A 22,471-nucleotide genomic window follows, 5' to 3' on the forward strand; every position below is an offset into this window, starting at 1 on the left:
CTTATGACCTCACATATTACATCACTCATGATATGTTTAGTGACATCAAAGATGACTCTACTGATAACATCTCAAACAACATCACTGATGACATCAACCAGTGTCTGTGAGTGTTTTTAAAAAGTTTCAGTGTTAAATATGTATACCAAGGTATATTGGTGAAACAGTGTGTGTATGAGTGTTTGTATGGATGATTCAGTGGGTGCATGACTGACTGTATAAGTGAGTGATTAGATGTCTTGCTGAATGAATGGGTGAGTGACTGAATGTATCTAGGGTGTGTATGTGTGTGTCTGTGCATGTTCTGCCAAGAATTCCAAATTGGCTTATCCACCCCCATTACCTGAAGGGAAAGTATGTACGTCCCTGTCTTGGTCACAAGTTGGACATCCCTGCCAAAAGGATCAGCAAGCAGCTGGGCTGAGGTTTCAGCATGCAATGACCTTGCGATGGACACATGCAATTGCACACATGCGCACAATTGCACAAATGCACACATGCAGTTGCAGAAAAGCTGCTGGCCTCCGAACCGTCATGCCCCATTGTGGGCTAGGGACTTTTTGGTAGTTTTAATCCCCCAGACCTAATATTTAATAGTAATAGTGTCTGATAGGGTAGGTCATGCCAACCACAGGGGCATCCCATCCCCCCTAGTATACCTTAGTGTATGTAGGTTGTTTTCACTGTGTTGTAAATGTTTTTCTTTCAGCATGACACTGGCCCTGGGCCTGGTTAGGTAGAGCCCAGGGTCAGTCAAAGTCAGTTACCACCAGTACCTTTCAGCCAAACGTTGGGGGGTGCCCAGGGCACAGGATGACTTTACAACATGGCTCTTACCCCAGAACTTTAGAACACTTCAGGATAAAGTGGAACCTCTGCCACGTAAAAGAGCTGAAGAGCTGTGAGGAGCAGTACTGCCCCTATTCTATGTGTTTCTTTGCTGGGTTGGCCTGCAGTTGCTGCTTCTGCTTTGGAGATTACAAAGATTGGACTTTGCTATTTATCCTGCTTGTGAAGAGTCTCCAAGGGCTTGATGTATAGCTTGCCTCCTCTTAAGAAATCTCAGGAACACAGACTTCACCTGCAGCATCCTTCATCTCCACTGCTGGGAGTTCTGACCTGCATAGTGGTACCAATTCCAGGCCATTGAAGATGGGTTCTGCTGCAAAAGCATCAAGAAACCATCAAAATTAATGCATCGCCCTGCCAGCGCTTGTTTATCCAATGCAGCACCGCTGTGCAGGAGAAATTTCTGTCTGCACACAGCCACCGTGCAGAAGAAGAAATCAATGCAGCACCTGCCTGCAGCCAAAGAAACCGCAGCAGCAAGAGTCCAATTTGCTGTCTCTGAAGTCCGAGGTCCCGGCACTGACTCCGTTGCAGGCCCTACGGTGCGGCTGAAAGAATTGACAAATCTTTCTGGCTGTGGCAGAAGAAACCGAAGCAGCGCGTCTTTGTCGCCGCCGCATCTATCCTTAGCTTGTCCCAGATTTCCATGCATTTCTCCGACGCAGTACCCGCAGACCAGAACTGTCTTGGAATCAACACATTATATTCCCCCTAAAGTCGTACTTAACACATCACTTCTCCCACGTGCTGCAGAACTGTCGCACATCCCCCTCAAAGACTCAAGCACCAACGCATCACTGTGCTTTCCAGCGCTTCCCTCCTCAGTAGCTGTTTTGCCTTGTAGATTTTGACACATTTGAGGTACTTTGTGTAAACATCATGCATCTGTAGAGTTCTATGGTCAGAGCTGCTTGAAACCTCTTAAAGTTCATATTTTGAGTTGTGTGTGTTGGTTTTTATCGTTTTGCTCTGGTTTGGTTTGGATAAAGATCCTTTCTTTTTCAAATTGGTGTGGTGTCTATTTGTAGTGTTTTCACTGTGTTACACTGTGTGTTATGTAGAAATACTGTACACAGTGCCTCTGAGATAGGCCTGACTGCTTGTGCCAAGCTACCAAGGGGGTGAGCAGGGGTTATCTTGGGTGTGTAATGTCCTTATCCTGACTTGAAGGAAGGGTCCCTACTTGGACTGGATGTATACCACTGCCATCTAGAGACCCCCATTTCTAAAAGATAGCTTATAAGTATATAAGCAAAGTTCAAGCAATGTATTAGGGCTATGACAGAACAGAGTGGGAGAAGCCTGATTGACAAAGCTAGTTCAAGAGGTAATGCTGAGAAGAACACATCAAGGCAGCAAGAACGCAACATTACCATGCACTGGTAGCTCAAACTCATGTCTGCTTTCGTCATCCTTTCAAGAAGCCACAAACTAGTTCGGGCTGCTACGTGATGGGCCAAACACAGTTTTGAGTGTATTCCTCTGTCAATGAAGGATGATGTAAAATCAAAGATCAGAGTCTGCAGGCCCCCTGCCAGGTCCTCAAGTACAAACTTTGAACTTTGGTAGATGGGTATGAGTAAGGCATTTTTCCGAAGGAAAGGCATTCTTTGCACACACAAATTCTTAAACAAAAAGCTCATGTAAAAATGATTGGTACAAAGATTCATAACTTACACACACACGTAGAAGGGGGGCTTGGTGCTAGTGATCGCTGTGATCTAAGGGTGGGAAAACACACAAGGGTTTTTCACTTGTGATCCCTACTGTTTCTTTTTGTGTGTTGTGTTGTCTTCCCCCTCCCTATTGCTCCACCGTCAGTGTTGGTCTGCACGGAGGTGTGTTAGCAACCCTATGATGAAGCATGACACAGACTTCTGTGTGTGAGGGCAATTTAAACACCCTTGTGTGTTTTCCCACCTATAGATCATAGCAATTACTAGCACGAAGCCCCCCTTCTACTTGTGGGTGTAAGTTGTTTCAGGAGGTTGAAGTAGGGCGTTATTTCCTCCTACCCCTTATCTTTTGGGTGTACAAAGAATCATAAATCAGACATTTTATCAGTGTTCATCGTAGCATAGATGGAGTGAGAGGATAGCTTTGATGATGAGCTTGAATCCTCTCCTGAACATCCATTCCACATGTAGCTGCAACAGTTGCCTTCCTTGTTTTGAACCAGCAGCTCCTACTTTACCATCCATACTAATATAATAAAGAGAGAGCCCAAACCTTTGAGGCGGGTAATCTCAGGAACCACAGCACCAATCAGAACGCAGAAGGACATAGGCTATGCAGACGCCCACCATATACATTTAAAAGGTAAAAGAACCGTGCCAGGAAAGTAGTCCCTTGTGGGCGTGTCTGCGTTCTGCTGAGGGCGTGTGCTGGGGGCGTGACAAACGCTGGGGGCGTGTGGTACGTTCCACCCTTCATGCCATGTCTCATATCATGTGCTGTGGGCGTGTGCTCGGGACGTGGGCGTGTGCAGGGGGCGGGATTATGGGGAAAAAAAGCGAGCATTGTGTCCAATATTTCATTTTTTTTCCTTCCCAGGGTCTGTGCATTCCAGCTTCAGGTGTCCACCCTGCTCCCTTTAAATACCCCTGCACCCCATAATCATAACCCACCCTTACTACTTAAAATACCCCAACACACTTAAAAACAAACCCGTCTTAACCCTATAAATATACCCTGTACCCCAAAACCCAAACCTATCCCTAAACCCTAAAAATACCCCTGTACCCCAAAACCCAAACCTAGCCTTGAACCCTATAAATACCCCTGTACCTATTACCCAAACCTACCCCTGAACCCTAAAAATACCCCTGTACCCCAAAACCCAAACCTAGCCCAAACCCTCAAAATACCCCTGTACCCCAAAACCCAAACCTAACCCTGAACCCTAAAATACCCTTGTACCCCAAAACCCAACCCTAGCCCTGAACCCTTAAAATATCCCTGTACCCCAAAACCAAAACCTACCCCTGAACCCTAAAAATACCCCTGTACCGCAAAACCCAAACCTAGCCCTGAACCATAAAAACAACCCTGTACCCCAAAACCCAAACCTACCCCATAACCCTCAAATACCCCTGTACCCCAAAACCCAAAACTAGCCCTGAACCCTAAAAATACCCCTGTACCCCACAACACAAACCTAGCCCTGAACCCTTAAAATACCCCTGTACCCCAAAACCCATACCTATCCCTAAACCATAAAACTACCCCTATACCCCTTAACCCAAAACTATATCTGAACCCTTAAAATACCAAAACACCCCAAAACATATACCTCAGTACCCCAAAACATATACCCCTATACCCATACTTACCTGATCCAAACATTAAAAAAACATGCTTTTACCATTCATGCATTTACAACGAATTTCATTGTAAATGTATGCGTGGTAAAAGCATATAAAATGTAATGCCATGCGTTATAATGTCATTGCGGAGTCATGGTACTTTCGTAATGAAAGTATGCGGAGTATGCGGAGTGATGGCATGCGGAAAGAAAGTTGCGGAATAATGGGTGTAAGTAAGTACATTGGTGGCACGGCGGCCCACATTTCCAGCAACATACTCATATTTTTTCACCACCGATTTGAAAAATGCACAGGGTCTCTCTCATTGATTGCCAGCACCGACATACACTTTTAGGCGCACCTCCCGCCACAAGTTCTAGAATTGCGAACTTTAGAGCTGGGGAGCTACGTTTGAATCTCGTCATCAGCTCAACATCCTGTGATTCCAGGCAAATCCAATCCAATCCAAAAATTCTTTATTTCGGCCGTTTAGGCCATAAAAGATGCATAAAAACATACATAAAAACATTTGTTAACATTGGGTACACATAATATTTAGGAAAAGCACAGTATATTGGGAAACAATGACAATAAGTAGTAAAAGTTACAGTGGCAGAAAGGAAGGTTGACAATACATGCCTAAAATGATCTTGCTTTAAGCAACTTAGTCCTAATGTGCCACATGGCCAGAAGAATTTTTCCAGGCAAATCGCTTTGTCTCCCCGTGCCTACCTCAAATGAATGTCTTCTTCCGTAATGTAAATTGTGCTCATGCCATGTTGTTGAGTTCGCGCTATATAATATTGCAAGGAGAAATAAGCTAGGGAAACTCGAGTTCACACACTACTGAAGGCCCACTCTTAAGTGCATCAGCAGTGCACTGTGAATCGGAGCGTTTCACAGGCCTGTCACAGATAAGAAATGCTATCAAAAACGAAATCCTACAAAACAATATACTACTGGCCGGCAGCAATTCATACCCGGACAACGTCGGGACGGGCTGCTAGTAACTCATAAAGGTGCTGGCACATGTTAGAGATTTCTATTTAACGAGAACGTATTACCCACTATGTGTTGATAATTCTTATTCCTACAAGAAGCATCTTGTGTCCGTCAGAAGCTGCCTGTATCATTGAAATAGCTGCATGACTTTGTGTTATATCCCAATTGTGCTGCTGAATTTCACAAAATCGTTTTGTGTATGGGTTTAACTCTAGTACTCTCATTTTCTCTACAGCGAGTATCAACTTCTCAATTGTTGCCCTGGTAACTGGAGTTTTGGTTGCCGTGTTGGCAGCAGCAATTGGAGCAATTCTGTTGACCAGGAGATATCTAAAGTACGTATGAAAACCAGAATGCTTTCCTCAGTTTTTGATGCATTGTACTCAGTCCTTAATTTGAAAATTATTTGACAGGGACCAAAGGTTTGCTCAGAAGCTCTTGCACTCTGTCAGGATTCATCGTGTAGCCACTGTAGCTTCCTCAAGACAGTTATCCAAATCCTTGTCATGGCCCCGTTTTGCACGATCTAATGTGTGGTTCCCTTGCTCCTCTAGCAGACTGAGAAATTCGAGAGGTAATCCGAGTCCTTGAACTAGAGAACTGATAAGATTGTATATAGTTCCCCTCCCTAAGATGGTCGCTCAATGTTCCATTTAGAGTATTCAATAGATACGGCCTCTAGTGGGCTTCTGGAAGGCGCGCGCTCCTAACTGCGCACTTCAACAAAGATTCCGTTCGAGAAGCGTGTTTTTGCCGCTGCTCCGCGTCAACTATTCATGACGGGAGAACAACAGCAATTATAGCAGTCACTCAGTGTATCATAGTAATAGGGTATTCAGAGACGTTTATAGAGAAATCCCTATTGTGCGCTCTCACAGCTCAGAGAGGCACCTCAGTCCAGACGAAGTTCCCGGTCGCTGTCCAATGCGGCGACAACTGTCAACCAGCGAGCCTAGCTGCTCTTCTTGAGAAGACGTGTGTCGTGGAAGATTTGCCCTGACTCGACGAAGTGGAGTACCCAACTGAAGAGATTCCAGAACTCTACAAGTAAGGTGTTACATCTTCTCGTCAGGTCAGCAAGTTCAAGAACTGAATTGTCAACCTTTGCATTTATTCCCCCCGGACATTCCCCCTTGCGTTTTTCCTTTCCTTTCCTCCCCCTTGTACCTTTCTGAAACCTTTTTGCGTGCTACGGAAATTCTGTTGAACTCTTTCTGGTATAACAGTCAAGAAGATCTGCTCTTCATAGAATCCCCAAGACCAAGCCTGACAAAGAGCTCCACAGGTACTAGTTCAGTCAGAGAGAGAGTGAGAGAGTGTGGAGAAATATTTTAGGTAGAGATCTTAATGTTCGTATATGTCTTCACTGCAGGAAGCTCAGTCAGGTAACAATCCACAAAATAGAAGAGAGGCAAATACCTGGGCAGAAACTGGTAGGACAAGTTTCGTTTACCATTTAAGAACAGTCTGCATAGTGAAGGAAGGTTTGTGGTATATTCTCTGCTTCTTTCCCTTCTGTGTATTAGGCACCTTCAGAATCGACGGCGAGATATATAGCAGTCACTAGAAGTCAGGGGTGCCAGTCGAAGTACAGGTATTCTCTTCTTTGTCCACTTCCCCTTTCCCTGCTGCTGCTGGTCTTGCTCTTGAAGCGAGGGTACCGGTGGAGGGGTGATCGGGACATTCGTCAGTACTGCCCCTGCGAAGCGTTGGAGCACCAGGACATCGTGACAGTTTGAAGTGCCCACGTATTTTATCTTCGCCCGGGCAGTATGGCTGAGGGAATGGACTTGAAGGAATTAGGCGCAATCTTAGTGGGTATTCAAAGAGATTTGGGAGCAGTTCGGGACGAGAACCAAAGTTTAAAATTAGAGTTAGTGGCTTCCCGTCAAGAGACAAGACTGTTGGCACAAAAGGTAGATGGGTTAGCTATGGGAAATCCAGTACAGAGTCCTGCTGTTCCAGTCACTAGTGGGGTCACTGCGGATCCAAAATCTGTAGCTCAAGTAATTCATTCGGTATTCCCGCTGATTCCGTTGGCGACTCCTGAAAGGTTTTCAGGAGATCCTCAAAAGGCCCAATATTTTTTGACCCAATGTTCCCTTCACTTCATGTGCCTCCCCACTCTGTTTCCGGATGCTCAATCTCGAGTAGCATTTATTCTGTCTTATTTGAGTGGAGATGCTGCCAATTGGGCCATGCCTTTAGTTAGTGAAGATGATCCTTTGCTTAGTGACTTCCCTAAATTTAAGGCTGAGTTTCTTAGAATTTTTGATTGAAGAAGGATATCTCAGGCCACCGATAACGAGTTATTGGAGCTGCGTCAGGGATCTAAGGATTTGATTACTTACCTCACGCAGTTTAATAAATTAATCCTGGAAACCAGTTGGCCAGAGGAAAAAAGAGCTGCCTTATTCTATCGTGGATTAAGAGATGAAATCAAGGACACTCTGGCTCAGATCCCTAATAGACCCACGGAATTGTCAGCTTTGGTGGATTTGGTTTTGGAATTGGATTTTCGGAATTCAGAACGCAAGGGTGAAAAGAAGAGAGATTGGAAGATAAATTTCCCGCGCTTTGACAGAGCGAAGAGTGAAAAAGGACCCGGAGGGAATTCTGAGTCGGAACCCATGCAAATTGGGACAGTTCGTGGTCCCTTGAGCAACGAAGAAAAGGAACAACGGAGGCAAAAGAAATTGTGCTTGTATTGTGGTGCCGCCGGCCATTTTGTAAAGAATTGTTTGAAGCGTCCCAAGACTCCGTTTAAGGGAAACGAGATGAACCGCCAGTAGACGGGGTCGCTCTGGCGGTGACAGAAAACAAGACGGCTCCAAAACCGCACTTAATTTTGAATACGCTACAGACCATGACTCCTCATGTGATTCTTCATGTAACCATACAATTCCGTGAACGTCAGATTTTTGGAGTGGCCATCATGCTCGACTCCGGTGCCACTGGAAATTTCTGTGATATCCGTTATGCTAGACAGATGGGAATCAAAGCAATCGCAAAAGACCATCCTGAGCCAGTACGTGCGGTAGATGGAACAAACTTGACTTCTGGACCAATTACTAGTCACACTGAAGAATTGGAAATTACTCAGGGGGATGGGCATCGGGAGGTGTTGCAATTCAACTTAATCGACGCCCCACAATTTCAATTGATCCTGGGACTGCCATGGTTAACCCTTCATAACCCGACCATAGATTGGGAAAACCGGACAGTCAGTCTGCATTCTGAGTTTTGTCTGTCCCACTGTTATGGTACGAAAACTCGTGAGAAGGAACCTACGCCATCTATGCTGTTGTCGTTTGGTGGTCAGTCCATTGGAGCGATTGTTACAGAAGAAATCCCTCCAGAGTATCAAGATCTAGAGACTGTGTTCAGTGAACAGGAAGCCGAGTTGTTGCCACCTCATCGTGCTTATGATTGCACCATAGACTTAGAACCTGGAGCAGTTCTCCCATGTAGTCGAATTTATGCTCTGACAGAAGCGGAAAATGTGCATTTAAAAGAATATCTAGATCGATATCTTGCTAATGGATTTATCCGGCCATCTCAGTCTCCAGTCTCCTCACCACTGTTCTTCATACCGAAGAAGCAAGAAGGTAGCCTAAGAACTTGCATAGACTATCGTGCATTAAATCAGGTCACCATTAAAAATAGGTACCCGTTGCCGTTGATTTCTGTTCTTTTGGATCAGATAAAGGAAGCTCAAATTTTCACCAAACTGGATTTGCGATGGGCTTAGCACTTGGTTCGCATGAAAGAAGGGCATGAATGGAAGACCGCCTTTCGAACCAAGTTTGGTCTCTTTGAATATTGCGTCATGCCATTTGGCCTGTGTAATGCTCCTGCAGTGTTCCAACATTTTATCAACGACATCATGAGCGATTTAATTGATAAAATTGCCATCATCTACCTGGATGACATTTTGATTTACTCTCAGAACACCCAAGAACACACTCAGCATGTACGTTTGGTTTTAGAGCGATTGCAAGCAAATCAGCTATTTGTTAAATTGGAAAAGTGTGTTTTTCATGTATCTCAAGTGGAATTTTTGGGACTCGTTATCTCACCTCAGGGAGTTAAAATGGATCCAGGAAAAGTAAAAGCAGTGGAAGATTGGCCTGCCCCCAAGAACGTGAAAGAAATCCAAAGATTTCTGGGCTTTGCCAATTTCTACCGTCGATTTATTCAGGGATTTTCGCAACTGATAACTCCCATCACTGTTCTCTTGAAGAAAGGAGTTAAGTTTGAATGGACGGATGATTCAAATTCCGCTTTTCTGAGTCTGAAGAAACAATTCACTTCTGCCCCATCCTTCTGCATGCGGATCCTGCTGAACCATTTTATGTGGAAGCCGATGCTTCAGATCAGGCCATAGGGGGAGTACTTTCCCAACGCCATCCAAAGACTGGGCAGTTGCATCCGGTGGCGTACCGCTCTAGAAAATTGAACTCTGCTGAAGTGAACTATACCATCACGGAGAAAGAATTATTGGCAGTAAAGGACGCTTTTGAGGACTGGAAGCACTATCTGTTGGGGGCACGACATACAGTCACAGTTTATTCCGATCACAAAAACTTACAGTTTTTAAAGACGGCTAAGACATTGACTCCCCGTCAATTGCGCTGGTCCCTGTACTTTGCAGACTTCGACTTCGTGATTACATATCGACCTGGCCCCAAGAACGGAAAAGCAGACGCACTGTCCCGCTTACAGACTGAAGAATCTGAGCATACTGTTGAAGCGAAACCAATCATTCCAGAAACAAAGATAGTGTGTGCACTCACGTTGGATAATTTCAAAGAAGAGGTCCGTAAGAGTTTAACCACAGAAGAGATTCAGCAGTGGGTTCTACAAGGAGAAGAACGCCAGTGTCTACAGCAGTTACCATATGTCAAAGAAGCCTTATATCTTCCAACCACTGATCTCCAAGAAAAGGCCTTGCGGAGCTGCCATGATCATCCCTTAGCGGGTCACAAGGGAATTGCTAAGACTCAAGAACTAGTGCAGCGTTATTTTTGGTGGCCTGGGATGTCCGATCAGATCAAGAAATATGTTCAGTCTTGCGAGTCTTGTGCTCGAAGTAAACCCAATAGACAGGCTCCCCAGGGGGTTTTGCAGCCTTTGCCCACTCCAACTTCTCCATGGCATACAATTTCCTTGGATCTTATAGTAGACCTACCATTGAGTAAGGGTTTTGATACCATCTTGGTGGTGGTGGATACCTTCACCAAGATGAGTCATTTCGTCCCTCTGTCCGGAACTCCAACCGCAGTCCAATTAGCCAGAGTATTCAGTGAAAATATAGTAAAAATTCATGGTGTCCCTAAGATAGTGGTCTCTGATCGAGATCCCAAATTTATTTCTCACTTCTGGAGGGCTTTCCTAAAGGGTATGGGGATCGAGGGTAGACTGTCTACTAGTTATCACCCAGAATCCGATGGGCAGACAGAGAGGATCAATCAAGAATTAGAACAGTACTTGAGGTTATTTCTATTGGATCAAGGTGGGGAATGGTCAGAAAAGTTGTGGATGGCAGAGTTTGCTTGCAATAATGCGAAGAGTGCGTCTACAGGTTACTCTCCGTTTTATTTAAACTTTGGTAGACATCCTAACTTTATGATTATGCAAGAGGAGTTAGATGTCCCAGCAGCCAAGAGAGCCCTTTTAGATTTGAGCTCATTGCACAAATCAGCTGAGAGGAATTTAAGAAAAAGCTAAGGCGTCCTATAAGAAGTTTGCAGATTCACATAGACAAAAGTCCCCACAGTACCAAGAAGGAGATCAGGTGTGGTTGTCCACTAAAAATTTACATTTGAAGGGAAACAGAAAGTTCCAACCCAGATTTGTGGGTCCATATACCATAGAGAAGGTGTTAGGACCAGTTACTGTAAAATTGAAACTTCCGACCAAGATTGGGGTACATCCAGTTTTCCATGTTTCCTTGCTGAAAAAGATTCAATCACCTATACGCCTTACAAAACCTCCTGACCCACTTAACATTCAAGGACACACAGAATATGAGGTTAAGGATATTTTAGATTCCAAGTACTTAAAGGGTAAATTGAAATATTTAGTGGATTGGAAAGGGTTTGGCCCAGAGGATAGGTCCTGGGAACCTGTCAGTCACATCCATGCTCCACAACTGCTGAAACGTTTTCACTCCAGATTTCCACACAAACCAGGACCGATGAATCGGTCCTTGAGAGGGGGTACTGTCAGGATTCATCGTGTAGCCACTTTAGCTTCCTCAAGACAGTTTTCCAAATCCTTGTCATGGCCCCATTTTGCACGATCTAATGTGTGGTTCCCTTGCTCCTCTGGCAGACTGAGAAATTCCAGAGGTAATCCGAGTCCTTGAACTAGAGAACTGATAAGATTGTATATAGTTCCCCTCCCTAAGATGGCCGCTCAATGTTCCATTTAGAGTATTCAATAGATACGCCCTCTAGTGGGCTTCTGGAAGGCGCGCGCTCCTAACTGCGCACTTCAACAAAGATTCCATTCGAGAAGCGTGTTTTTGCCGCTGCTCCGCGTCAACTATTCATGACGGGAGAACAACAGCAATTATAGCAGTCACTCAGTGTATCATAGTAATAGGGTATTCAGAGACGTTTATAGAGAAATCCCTATCGTGCGCTCTCACAGCTCAGAGAGGCACCTCAGTCCAGACGAAGTTCCCGGTCGCTGTCCAATGCGGCGACAACTGTCAACCAGCGAGCCTAGCTGCTCTTCTTGAGAAGACGTGTGTCGTGGAAGATTTGCCCTGACTCGATGAAGTGGAGTACCCAACTGAAGAGATTCCAGAACTCTACAAGTAAGGTGTTACATCTTCTCTTCAGGTCAGCAAGTTCAAGAACTGAATTGTCAACCTTTGCATTTATTCCCCCCGGACATTCCCCCTTGCGTTTTTCCTTTCCTTTACTCCCCCTTGTACCTTCCTGAATCCTTTTTGTGTGCTACGGAAATTCTGTTGAACTCTTTCTGGTATAACAGTCAAGAAGATCTGCTCTTCATAGAATCCCCAAGACCAAGCCTGACAAAGAGCTCCACAGGTACTAGTTCAGTCAGAGAGAGAGTGAGAGAGTGTGGAGAAATATTTTAGGTAGAGATCTTAATGTTCGTATATGTCTTCACTGCAGGAAGCTCAGTCAGGTAACAATCCACAAAATAGAAGAGAGGCAAATACCTGGGCAGAAACTGGTAGGACAAGTTTCGTTTACCATTTAAGAACAGTCTGCATAGTGAAGGAAGGTTTGTGGTATATTCTCTGCTTCTTTCCCTTCTGTGTATTAGGCACCTTCAGAATTGACGGCGAGATATATAGCAGTCACTAGAAGTCAGGGGTGCCAGTCGAAGTACAGGTATTCTCTTCTCTGTCCACTTCTCCTTTCCCTGCTGCTGGTGGTCTTGCTCTTGAAGCGAGGGTACCGGTGGAGGGGTGATCGGGACATTCGTCAGTACTGCCCCTGCGAAGCGTTGGAGCACCAGGACATCGTGACACACTCATGCCTCTTTCATTAACCACCAGACACTCTCGGTGCCTATATCTTACTCTTTCAGCTGAGACATTTTAAGGCATGTGCAAAGTGGGCCCTGGACCAGGGTCTCAGCCTTTCAGGGGGCTCTGGGATATACTCAGCTCTGGTTTGCAGGGAGTCTTGCTCTGATGACCTCAAATAAATCTTAATCAGATTGTTTTAAATAGCATTTTTCTTTTATTTATTTTTAATATGGGTGATGTGTGAGAGTCTATTACAGACAATTTGGAGAGAAATGTTGTATTTATATTTTATGCATCATCTATAAACAAAGATGTATTTTAGATCAAAACAGTACATCACATTTAAGAATTGGGAGGGAGTCAAAGAGATTATTTGCAGTAACCATAATGAGCTGTTGTTGTGTTTCGATATTGAAAACACAGGTCACTGTTCCAGAATATTAGATGTCAACACATTAAGAATTTCGGCATGAAAGAGCTGAAATTGGATCATAAACTCATTGCTGTTCCAAACAGGGGTCCCCAAAATACGTTTGCTCCAGGGTCCCCAAGATCCTTGAGATGTCTCCTAGACCTGCCTTCCTTAGAGTGGTCCAACCCTAGAAATTTTGCCGGCTTACCTCCTGCTTTTTGCTGATTCCTTTTTGTTGGCTTAGAACGCTGATCACTTTACCACTGTCCTGTAATTCCTACAAATATATATGATCGGCACATTTGTTGGACAACATAAACTGAGGGATTGGTGTCTAGACTGATTCTGGACACCCCCACAGGATATGTCAGCCTATAGACCAGCTAGCTCAGAGTGCTACTGTAAGCCCCCGAACTCTACCAAGGAGGGAATGGTTTATGGCAACTATTGAACATGACAACCATTGACCCTTCAGGAATCGTGGAAACAGTACAGTATTTTTTGCTCAGTCAATCGTGCTCATTTAGTCTCAGAGAGATACACAAAATAAACGTTGGGGACATTTTCAATAAGTATTTATTGAACCAGCGTCATTCTAGTATAAAACAAGTTTGCTGCGACAAACAAGAGACAGAAGCAAATGTAAGAGATTAGAATCACCAAAATCATAAATAGAAGGTAGAATTCTACCATTGTGCTAAAACACTGAACATATGCCGGCATATAAACATGACAACAATCAGGCGTACTCCTACTATGCATACCCTACCTAAGAGTACCTCAATGTACCTAGCATGCATGTGGGTGTGAAGCTGAGCATCCCTAGAAAAGAGCCAACCCCAATACCTGATGGGAGAGAATGAAGAACCCTGTCTTGGTCACGGGATGGACACCCCGCAAGGGATGTCAGACCAGTGCATGTTGAAGCTTCAGCATTCAGGCGCCTTTGCGTCAGCGTCTCCTCTTTCTTCCTAGTGAAAGTGTGGTTCTTTTATACCACAATGGTAGCCTTGGGGGGGTTCTATCACAATCGGTAATGTTGTAAACTCGATTATATATATATATATATATATATATATATATATATATATATTCCAGCTCCAGGTGCCCCTCGGGCAGGAACGCACACAACACAAAGATCGAAGATTAGTCCTTTATTGGTTGAGACTGCCCAGTGTGAGCAGAAAGCTTCATGCAGCCAAAGTCGCCGATTCAGCCTGACGCGTTTCAAAGCTATGCTGCTTCTTTTTCAAAGGCTCGACGAACAGTAATCTCAAAGCTTAAATGCTTCTCTATTAAAAGTTCGACATCACCTGCTAGGCCTCACCCACTAAGGCAGGGTACCACGGGGCCTGGTATCCAACCAAGCTTCATTTGTGGAACACGGATTATGGACTGTAACTGTTCCTGTGAGCGGAGGTCCATCTACGGACTGTAAATGCGCGACATGCAACAGACACAGTGCACCCATACAGGGTTTAATTTTGGCCCACTACAGGACCCAGAGATCCTTGGGGCAGGAAGGCGTGGCGTTGTCCAGATTCCTAAGGGGTGTGTCTACAAATAGCACGTGATGTCGAACTTTTAATAGAGAAGCATTTGAGCTTTGAGATTACTGTTCGTCGAGCCTTTGAAAAAGAAGCAGCATAGCTTTGAAACGCGTCAGGCTGAATCGGGAACTTTGGCTGCATGAAGCTTTCCGCTCACACTGGGCAGTCTCAACCAATAAAGGACTAATCTTCGATCTTTGTGTTGTGTGCGTTCCTGCCTGAGGGGCACCTGGAGCTGGAATATATATATATGTATATATATATATATATATGAGTCAATATTTGTAATTATGGAAAGTAGCCCGGTTGCCCTAGGATGAACATAACAATGGCTTTTGTGGTGCAGAATATGTTAATACTATTATGTAAGTCATGTGCAGGGGATTTAAGATATGATGCTAAGAATCCTCATGCATAATAAATTAGGCTAGTTTCAAGGAAACCAATCGATATTTATTCAGCACCTAACCGGGTAAAAGATCAGTGCTAGAACCATTATGCAGAGCAAAGTAGGACACATGTGAGCAAACAGTCACATTGCTACTTGGGCCTAGGTTAGGAAACATAACTCCACTGCTAACTAGTGCTAAAGTGCACATGCTTTTCCCCAAAAAAATGGTTTGTTTGATGTAGCCATTATTGGGACATTAACCTCCTGGAATTGAAACCACTTGAAAAGAAGGACTCATGTTGAGGATTACTGCTTGCTGGACTGCTGTCTTGCTCCACTCTCTGCTGCATGCTTGCTCCCACTGATTGTCCTGTAGTGTCCCTAAGGGCTTGCTGAGTGGCCTCATGTTCTGCAAAGAATCAGGACATCAAGGTCTTTCCCCCTACTCCTAGGCCTAAGTCATTGGAAGTGACTCCAGGTGCTTGCTCCAGTAAATTTAACACATCCTCTACTTCATTGAGCAGAATCGATGCATCACTGCCAAAGAGGGAGCAGAATCAAGGCATAACACTTGGGGCCCGAGCAGTATCTCCGGATCTACTGCATCGACTGCCACGTTGCTGCCATCACTGAAGGACAATTGACACATCCCTTTGATAAGTGTGGAGAAACCCAGCGCATCGGTTACAGAATCAGCACATCACACAGCCAAGAATTGTCTTCAGAAACTGGAGCATCGCATCAAGGCATGGAGAAATGAACACATCTCATCAACTGCGGAAGTGACATTGACGCAACGATCAACACATTGTGCATCTCTTGTTTGCAACAAGGACTAATTTACTTTTGCCCAGCGGGCACTGCAAGGTTTTTGTAGCCAGCCTGCACTGCAGTGGTGGACCATAGGTTTTGGAGGGAGCGGGGGCAGAGGGGACACACACACATAAACATAACACTCTCTGCCAGGCGTTCACACATGCACACACAAACACGTTCATTCACAACACTCTTTACCGAACATTCCTACATACACGCATGCACCAAACATTAATTTAAAAGAAAACAAAACACACTCTTACCTGCAGCTAGCTCTGCCTCAGAGGTTCCAGTAGGCTTGGGTCTGCTACCTTCACTCATTGGCTGACCCAAGGTCAGGCAATGCTGCTGCCTTCTCTCATTCGCTGACTTCGGCCAGCCAATGAGGGAAGGCAGCAGTCCCAATGTCATCACAGAGTGGGATGGGGTCAGTGAGACTGCTGAAACCACCCCACTCTGTGATAAAGTGTCACTGATTGACACTCGACCCTGGGCTCTTCAGGGCTTAAAACTGAAGCGCCCAGGTGTGAGGCAATCAGTGACCCTACCTCTCGTCACTGAGGGGAGAGCCTCAGGGACCTTTGCTAAGCTGAGGACTTCACGCCCACAGAAGCTGTGACTTCCCCAGCCCAGCAACGTTCCGCTCAGGCAGCCAGGAGCCTGCACATTATGTGCATGTCTGGGTACTGTCTGCCTGAACTGAAAGTGAACAGTGTCTGTCCGGCTGACCTGTGTGCAGCCTGACGATCACTGTTCATGAGGGGCAAAATGTGGAGGGGCGTGACTGTTCGATCTGGAGGTCTCTAGTTGGCAATGGTTATCACCTTTGTCCAAATAGGGACCCTTACTTCTAAGTCAGGACAAGGGGATTACTCTCCTTAGTAACCTCTGCTCACCCCCTTGGTAGCTTGGCACGAGCAGACAGGCTTATCTCAGAGGCAGGTGAATATACACAGTAATACAGTGATAACACTACAGATGGACACAACACAGGTTTTATAAAAAATAAGTATTCTTTATATAGACTTAAACAAGACCACAAATGACGAAAAATCCACAATACTATACTAAAGGTTACTTAAAAGATGATAAAAGTCTCTTAATTCAAGTTGATGGTAAATGCGACAAAATTCTCAACAAAGTTCTTGGATGCGGCACGCAAAGTGAACGAAAGGCTCGCAAAAGGGGAGATGCGACGGTTCCGTGACCCGGGGGAACGGTTGTGTGATTCCTCAATGCTTGCGCAGAGTAGTGGACTCGTCATGAGCCTTACCGGTGCGGAGGTGGTGAGTAGATTCTCGACCTGTTGCGGTGCACAAGATGGCGCCTTGATGCGATGCGATGCCAATGCGATGATCCAGAGGCGATGCGAGAAGATGGCGCCCTTGATGCGGTGATGCGATGACGCCCTGGCAGCCTTGCGACGACTCTGTACTTTGGAGACGCGACAGGCCCTGCAATGCTCTTCTCCGGGGATACAATGACAGCTCTCTCGATGCCAGTTTTCTGAGACGACGCCCAAAGAGACCGCATGAAACTGTAATTCGACAAAGGTGAATACTTTCATCACCTGTCGTGGATGTGTATTTGACATCCTTCCTTTCTGCTGGAATATATTCATCTCATAAAACTTGATCCATCTATTACATAACAAAAGGATATTTGCCATCCCAGTTCCTGGAGACTGGTGCCATCACAGTACCTGGAGATTTTTTCTTACTGTTAAAGTCCAGAATACAAAACAGTATCTTATCATTTCGCCCTGAAGAAGTCCTTCGGACGAAACGCGTTGGCTACTTTGTGAAGATTTGAAATAAAGAAAGAAGAGAATACATCATGGCTTATTGATATTTTTTGACCTCATTGATATTGTCACTGTATATTATAAGGTGTGCTGAACCATTTTGTCGAACAGCTCTCTCGATGCGTCGCGCTTCTCTGGTGATGCGAAAGCAGACAGCTTCGATGAACACACGCTTCCAGGGAGATGCGGCAAACTCTCGCTTCTCCGGCGTTGCGATGATTTCAGCTGCGGCGGCGACACACTTCTCACGATGCGTCGCGCTTCCAGCTCCCAGCGGCACGCAAGTGACTAGAGTCCGAATTCCCAGCAAGGAAATTCAGGAGGGAGCTGGGGGTGAAGTCTTTTGGCCCTGAGACTTCAGCAGGAGGCAAGCACAGTTCAAGCCCTTGGAGAATATTCTGTAGATGAAAGTCCTTACAAAGTTCCTTCTCCTTTCCCTTGGCAAAGAAGCAACTACTGCAGGCCAACCCAGCAAACAGCACACTTGCAGAGGGGCAGTCCAAACTCCTGCAGCTTCCTTGGTTCTTCTCCTTGGCAGAAAGGTTTCTTGTTCCAGAAGTGATCTAAAGTCTGTGGGACTGGGTCCCAATATTTATACCAAAAAATCTTTTGTTCTCGGAAGGCAGAGAGGCCTGTGCCTAGTTTAAACCAGTTACTGAGCACTGTGTTTACATGACTCTTCTCTTCTTTTCCCTGTGCAGGGCAGAAACATCAGATGCCCCACAGGAGGTGGAGCCAGCACAGGGGAGGGAAGATGCAGCTCTGGAGTACTCTGTTGACAGGATTCCCCTTCTCCTTTCACTGTGCAGGGCAGAGACATCAGGCTAGCCATAAGGGGTGGAGCCAGCATTGTGGAGGGAAGGCCCAGCTCTATTCAGGTACCAGGTGCACTCTCCCCCTCCAATCTGGAGGTAAATCTCCCTATTCACCACTGGGCTGTCCCAGACTGTCTCCTGGAATTTCCCCAGCCCTGTCACACACAAACCCAGACAAGGAATACACAAGTCAGTTCAGTTCAATTCAGTTCAAAAGACATTTATTCGAATTTCATAAAATTCATAAAAGTATCACATTAAAAACAATACAATTACATAACAAATACAAGTTTACAAAGTTCATAATTGTTAAAAATCTAATACAGTTCTCATAAGACTATTTTCAGGGATTTTCCATCATTTTACGTACACGTGTTATAAGTCTCAAAAAAGTGCTAGTGCGATAAATTAGTTCATCTGTGTCCAGGGAAAGTAACATTGTATAAGACTCCCCTAACGAAAGGGGATTTTGTTTTCTAAAATAAGGAGTTAAAACCAGTTAATATATTTTAAGTAAAATTTACAGAAATATAGAAAGTGCAAATCATTCAGTTTACTGATACCATCACACGGGCATGGATTGTAATCTGTTGAGTGCTGATAGCCCAGGGGAAAGCTCAGCAAAAATTTTACTGAGCCCGCCCTTAGCCGGAACAGCAGTGATCTCTCCCAATTAGTCATGGGTAGGGTGAGGTATGGTACAAGTGTTCTCCTACTTAGATCATTCCTCATGTAAATCACAACAGTTGATTTGATGGTTTCCCTTTCCATTCGTTCTCAGTTATAAAGTGCTTACAGTGCTTGTTTGACCTCAATTTTATCTTTAGGTTCAATCCTACTTGGATCGGGGAAAAAAACTTCCCTGTTCACAGTACGGTTTTTAGGACTCCCGCACGCCAGGGGATCAACATGCCATGGTCACATTTAAGACAGTCTTTTATGATATTTTGCATTAAAGTGGTTGAGTTATTCCTCCAGATCCTAATCCAGAAAAGAACTGGTCTAGATCTAATAAAATCACATACATAAGGGAGGTTTAGTTCCTCGTGGCAAATCAATTCGGAGGATGAAATTGGGGCACCGAGTATTTTCCGGCAAAATTGACCTTCTTCTCGCTGGATACTGGGGGTTTTTCTCAATCCCCAAACCTCAGCCCCATATGTGGCTACTGGTAGGCACTGTAACCTAAAAAAATGTAAAATAGCTCTAGTGGCACCTATTTTCTTTGGTCGGGACAAACTCAATATAGAATTGGTGGCTTTCGAGAACTTGCCCATGGCGTGGGCCGTGTGCCCACACCATGAGCCGTTCGCAGCGAAAACCAAACCTAAATACGGGAATGTAGTTACAGATTCTAATTTATCTGCCCCTATGTGTATAGTATTGCGCTTTTGTTTCCCGGGTCGACATGGCACAATAAAAGATTTCTTTAAATTGACGCGCAGGTCTAAGCCCTCCATGTGTTGGACAAAGCCTTTAACAAGTAGGCGAAGGGCATTTGGTGTTCGTCCCATCAAGACGGCATCGTCTACGTATAATAAAACTGTCAATGGTTGCCCCTGAATAATTGGTTCATCACTAGTCACTTGTTTTAGAGCTTTGGCCAAACCATTAATATAAATAATGAACAATAGGGGTGCTAAAACGCACCCCTGTCTTACCCCTCTACCAATATTAATAGGTCCAGAAACTTCTCCACCCATCCCAATCCTAACTTGTGCTTTGAGGTCAGTATGGAGGTACACCAGGAAATTAACAAGAGCCTTGTCCAGTCCATAATTCAAAAGAATTGCCCATAGTTTAGATCTATTCACTAGATCAAAAGCAGATGAAAGATCCATGAACGCAAGGTGGATAGGGGACGATCGGGCAATGCTATACTTGTCAATGATCAGTTTCAAGTTCAAGCATTGCTCGACTGTCCCCACCTTGCTCCTGAATCCCATCTGACACAGGTCCAGTAGACCAGTATCTTCAGTCCACTCTACCATCCTAAATAATACAGATTATTCACCCCAAAATTTTTAAGGTGTTATCCAAAAGAAAAATCGGACGATAATTCACTGGGTCCGACCTCTCACCCTTTTTAAAAATTGGAACTATGGTGCTGGTAGCCCAAGTAGTGGGCATGGGTACTGTTGGGAGGCTATTAAAAACATTGCGGAGGATTGGTGCTCATAGGTTTGGACTGTGCTTAATTATATCTATGGGCAGTCCATCGGGACCTGGAGCCTTGTTTCCAAGGCTCTCTTTTATGGCTATCTCCACCTCATAGAGATCTATCTCTAAGCCGTGGAGCTGACTAGGGGAAAAGCTAGTTAATTCCTCGGGTGGGGTGGCGTAGATTTTAGAGAAATGGGCCTCCCAAGAGTTGCTGGTTATGTTGCAGCTAATTGGGGTTAGTTGTTTGCCCATTTCTCGCATTTTTCTAACAGCTGACCAAAAGGGGCCGCTGCTTTTCAAATTGGCGCTCCCAACCAGCGACTCCCATTGTTCTGTTAATAATGCAGCCTTCCTCTCAGCTATTTTAAGTTTATAAAATTTCCTGGCTGACTGTACCTCCAATAAGCACCTTGGTTTAGTGGTTAATGCCCTGCGCAATTCCCTGTTTGCTAATGAGCAGGCAGAATCAAACCACCTAGGTTCTTTCCATCTTTCCTTTCTTTTGGTAGTGGAACTGAAAAAGAAGTTTTTATTGCTAAATACAGTTTACCTAAATCATCAAGTATCCTAAGGCAGTTCCCATCCATTGTTAGGCAAGAATTAATTAGCTGGGGATGTTCCCTATTTACACTTTCCAGTATTGCCCCGCTAACAACTCCCCTCCATTTTAGGTGCAAGCCGTCGCCCGTGGGTGTAATATCTCTTGCGCCATTTAAGTTGGTGTATACCTGGCTAGGGCCTAGTTTTAAGGTCACAGTGAGGGGGTTGTGATCACCAAACAATGTTTCTACCACTGTAGATTTTATCACACGGTCTAATAAGTGGGGAGACATAAAAATAAAATCAATTGTAGAGGAGCAATCCCGACCTCTGAACATAGGAGCGTAGAGTGTACTAGAAGTGTGGCTTGTGTCCATAACGTTGCAGAGAGCATGCTCATTTAATATGTTTGCTAATTCAATGCCCCTTCGTTTGGCTTGATCTGGGTGATTTCTATCCTCAGTCCTGCAATTCCTAGGGATTTTCGCATTAAAGTCCCCCCAATTAAAATCCCTGTTTCCTCCCCAGTTTCAGAACTGTGTTCAAGATTCCGTAAAGTCTTAGAGAGTGCTTCAAAGTTTATGTTAGGTACAGAATAAAAATCATTGTTATAAAAATTGATTAGATAAATCCGGGTTTTTTGCTTGAATTCTAAAATCTGTATATTCGGGTTTCCTCTTGAGAGGTCTCTAATTGTACCACCGGCCAGTATCCTGATGCCAATAAACAAGCCTCCCACTGCGCGTCCTGAATCAGGCTTGGGTGCTGTCACGCTAAAGCAATGGTAACCCTCAATATATAGATTCCCCACAGCCCATGTCTCCTGGAACATAATAATGTCTTTACCATCCAGTAACTGAACCCATTGTGGGTTTAACAGTCTTGACTCTAACCCTGCTACATTCCAGCTAAGAATGGACAAGTCACAGTGATTACTATGTCTAATTGGTTTACTTCTGACATTCATAACTGTGCTCTGCTTAGGGTATGTTGGTATAGGAGATACAACCTCTTGTGTAGTTGCAGGTGTGGTAATATGGTGTTGTGCTGATATTTCCTGAGTTGTATCGGTTGGTATTGGGGTAAATGTTCCTCATTATCATTGCTTTCGTCTTGACATCCGATGTTATTTCCCCTTATCCCCAGTCAGTCCTGATTTTCTAAGTTTGAGAAAGCATGTTCGAACCGGTTGTAGGTTGGGATGTTATATAGGGGCCTCAACTCATTCTGACGAAAATTCAAGTTTGAATTAGAACTTAAGTGTGGCATCTCACTATGATTGTGCGGAGGCATGATGGGGAAGTGTGGGTG

General features: G+C 44.7%; 1 protein-coding gene across 9 annotated transcripts in view; it reads left to right on the forward strand.

Moving 5' to 3' along the window:
- The window catches only part of LOC147701201 (sialoadhesin-like), a 473,651-nt gene that overhangs the window by 350,246 nt on the left and 100,934 nt on the right, over positions 1-22,471 (forward strand). For 6 of the 9 annotated variants that reach the window (XM_086929948.1, XM_086929946.1, XM_086929954.1 and 3 more), the window contains one exon: positions 5,392-5,491. The exons of the other annotated variants lie outside the window; for them this stretch is intronic. In XM_086929948.1, the coding sequence (XP_086786074.1) occupies positions 5,392-5,491 (100 nt within the window). The remainder of the gene's footprint in view (positions 1-5,391; positions 5,492-22,471) is intronic. 9 annotated transcript variants of the gene reach the window in all.

Source organism: Lissotriton vulgaris, chromosome 7, assembly GCF_964263255.1.
Source record: "Lissotriton vulgaris chromosome 7, aLisVul1.2, whole genome shotgun sequence".
Lineage (NCBI taxonomy): Eukaryota > Metazoa > Chordata > Amphibia > Caudata > Salamandridae > Lissotriton > Lissotriton vulgaris.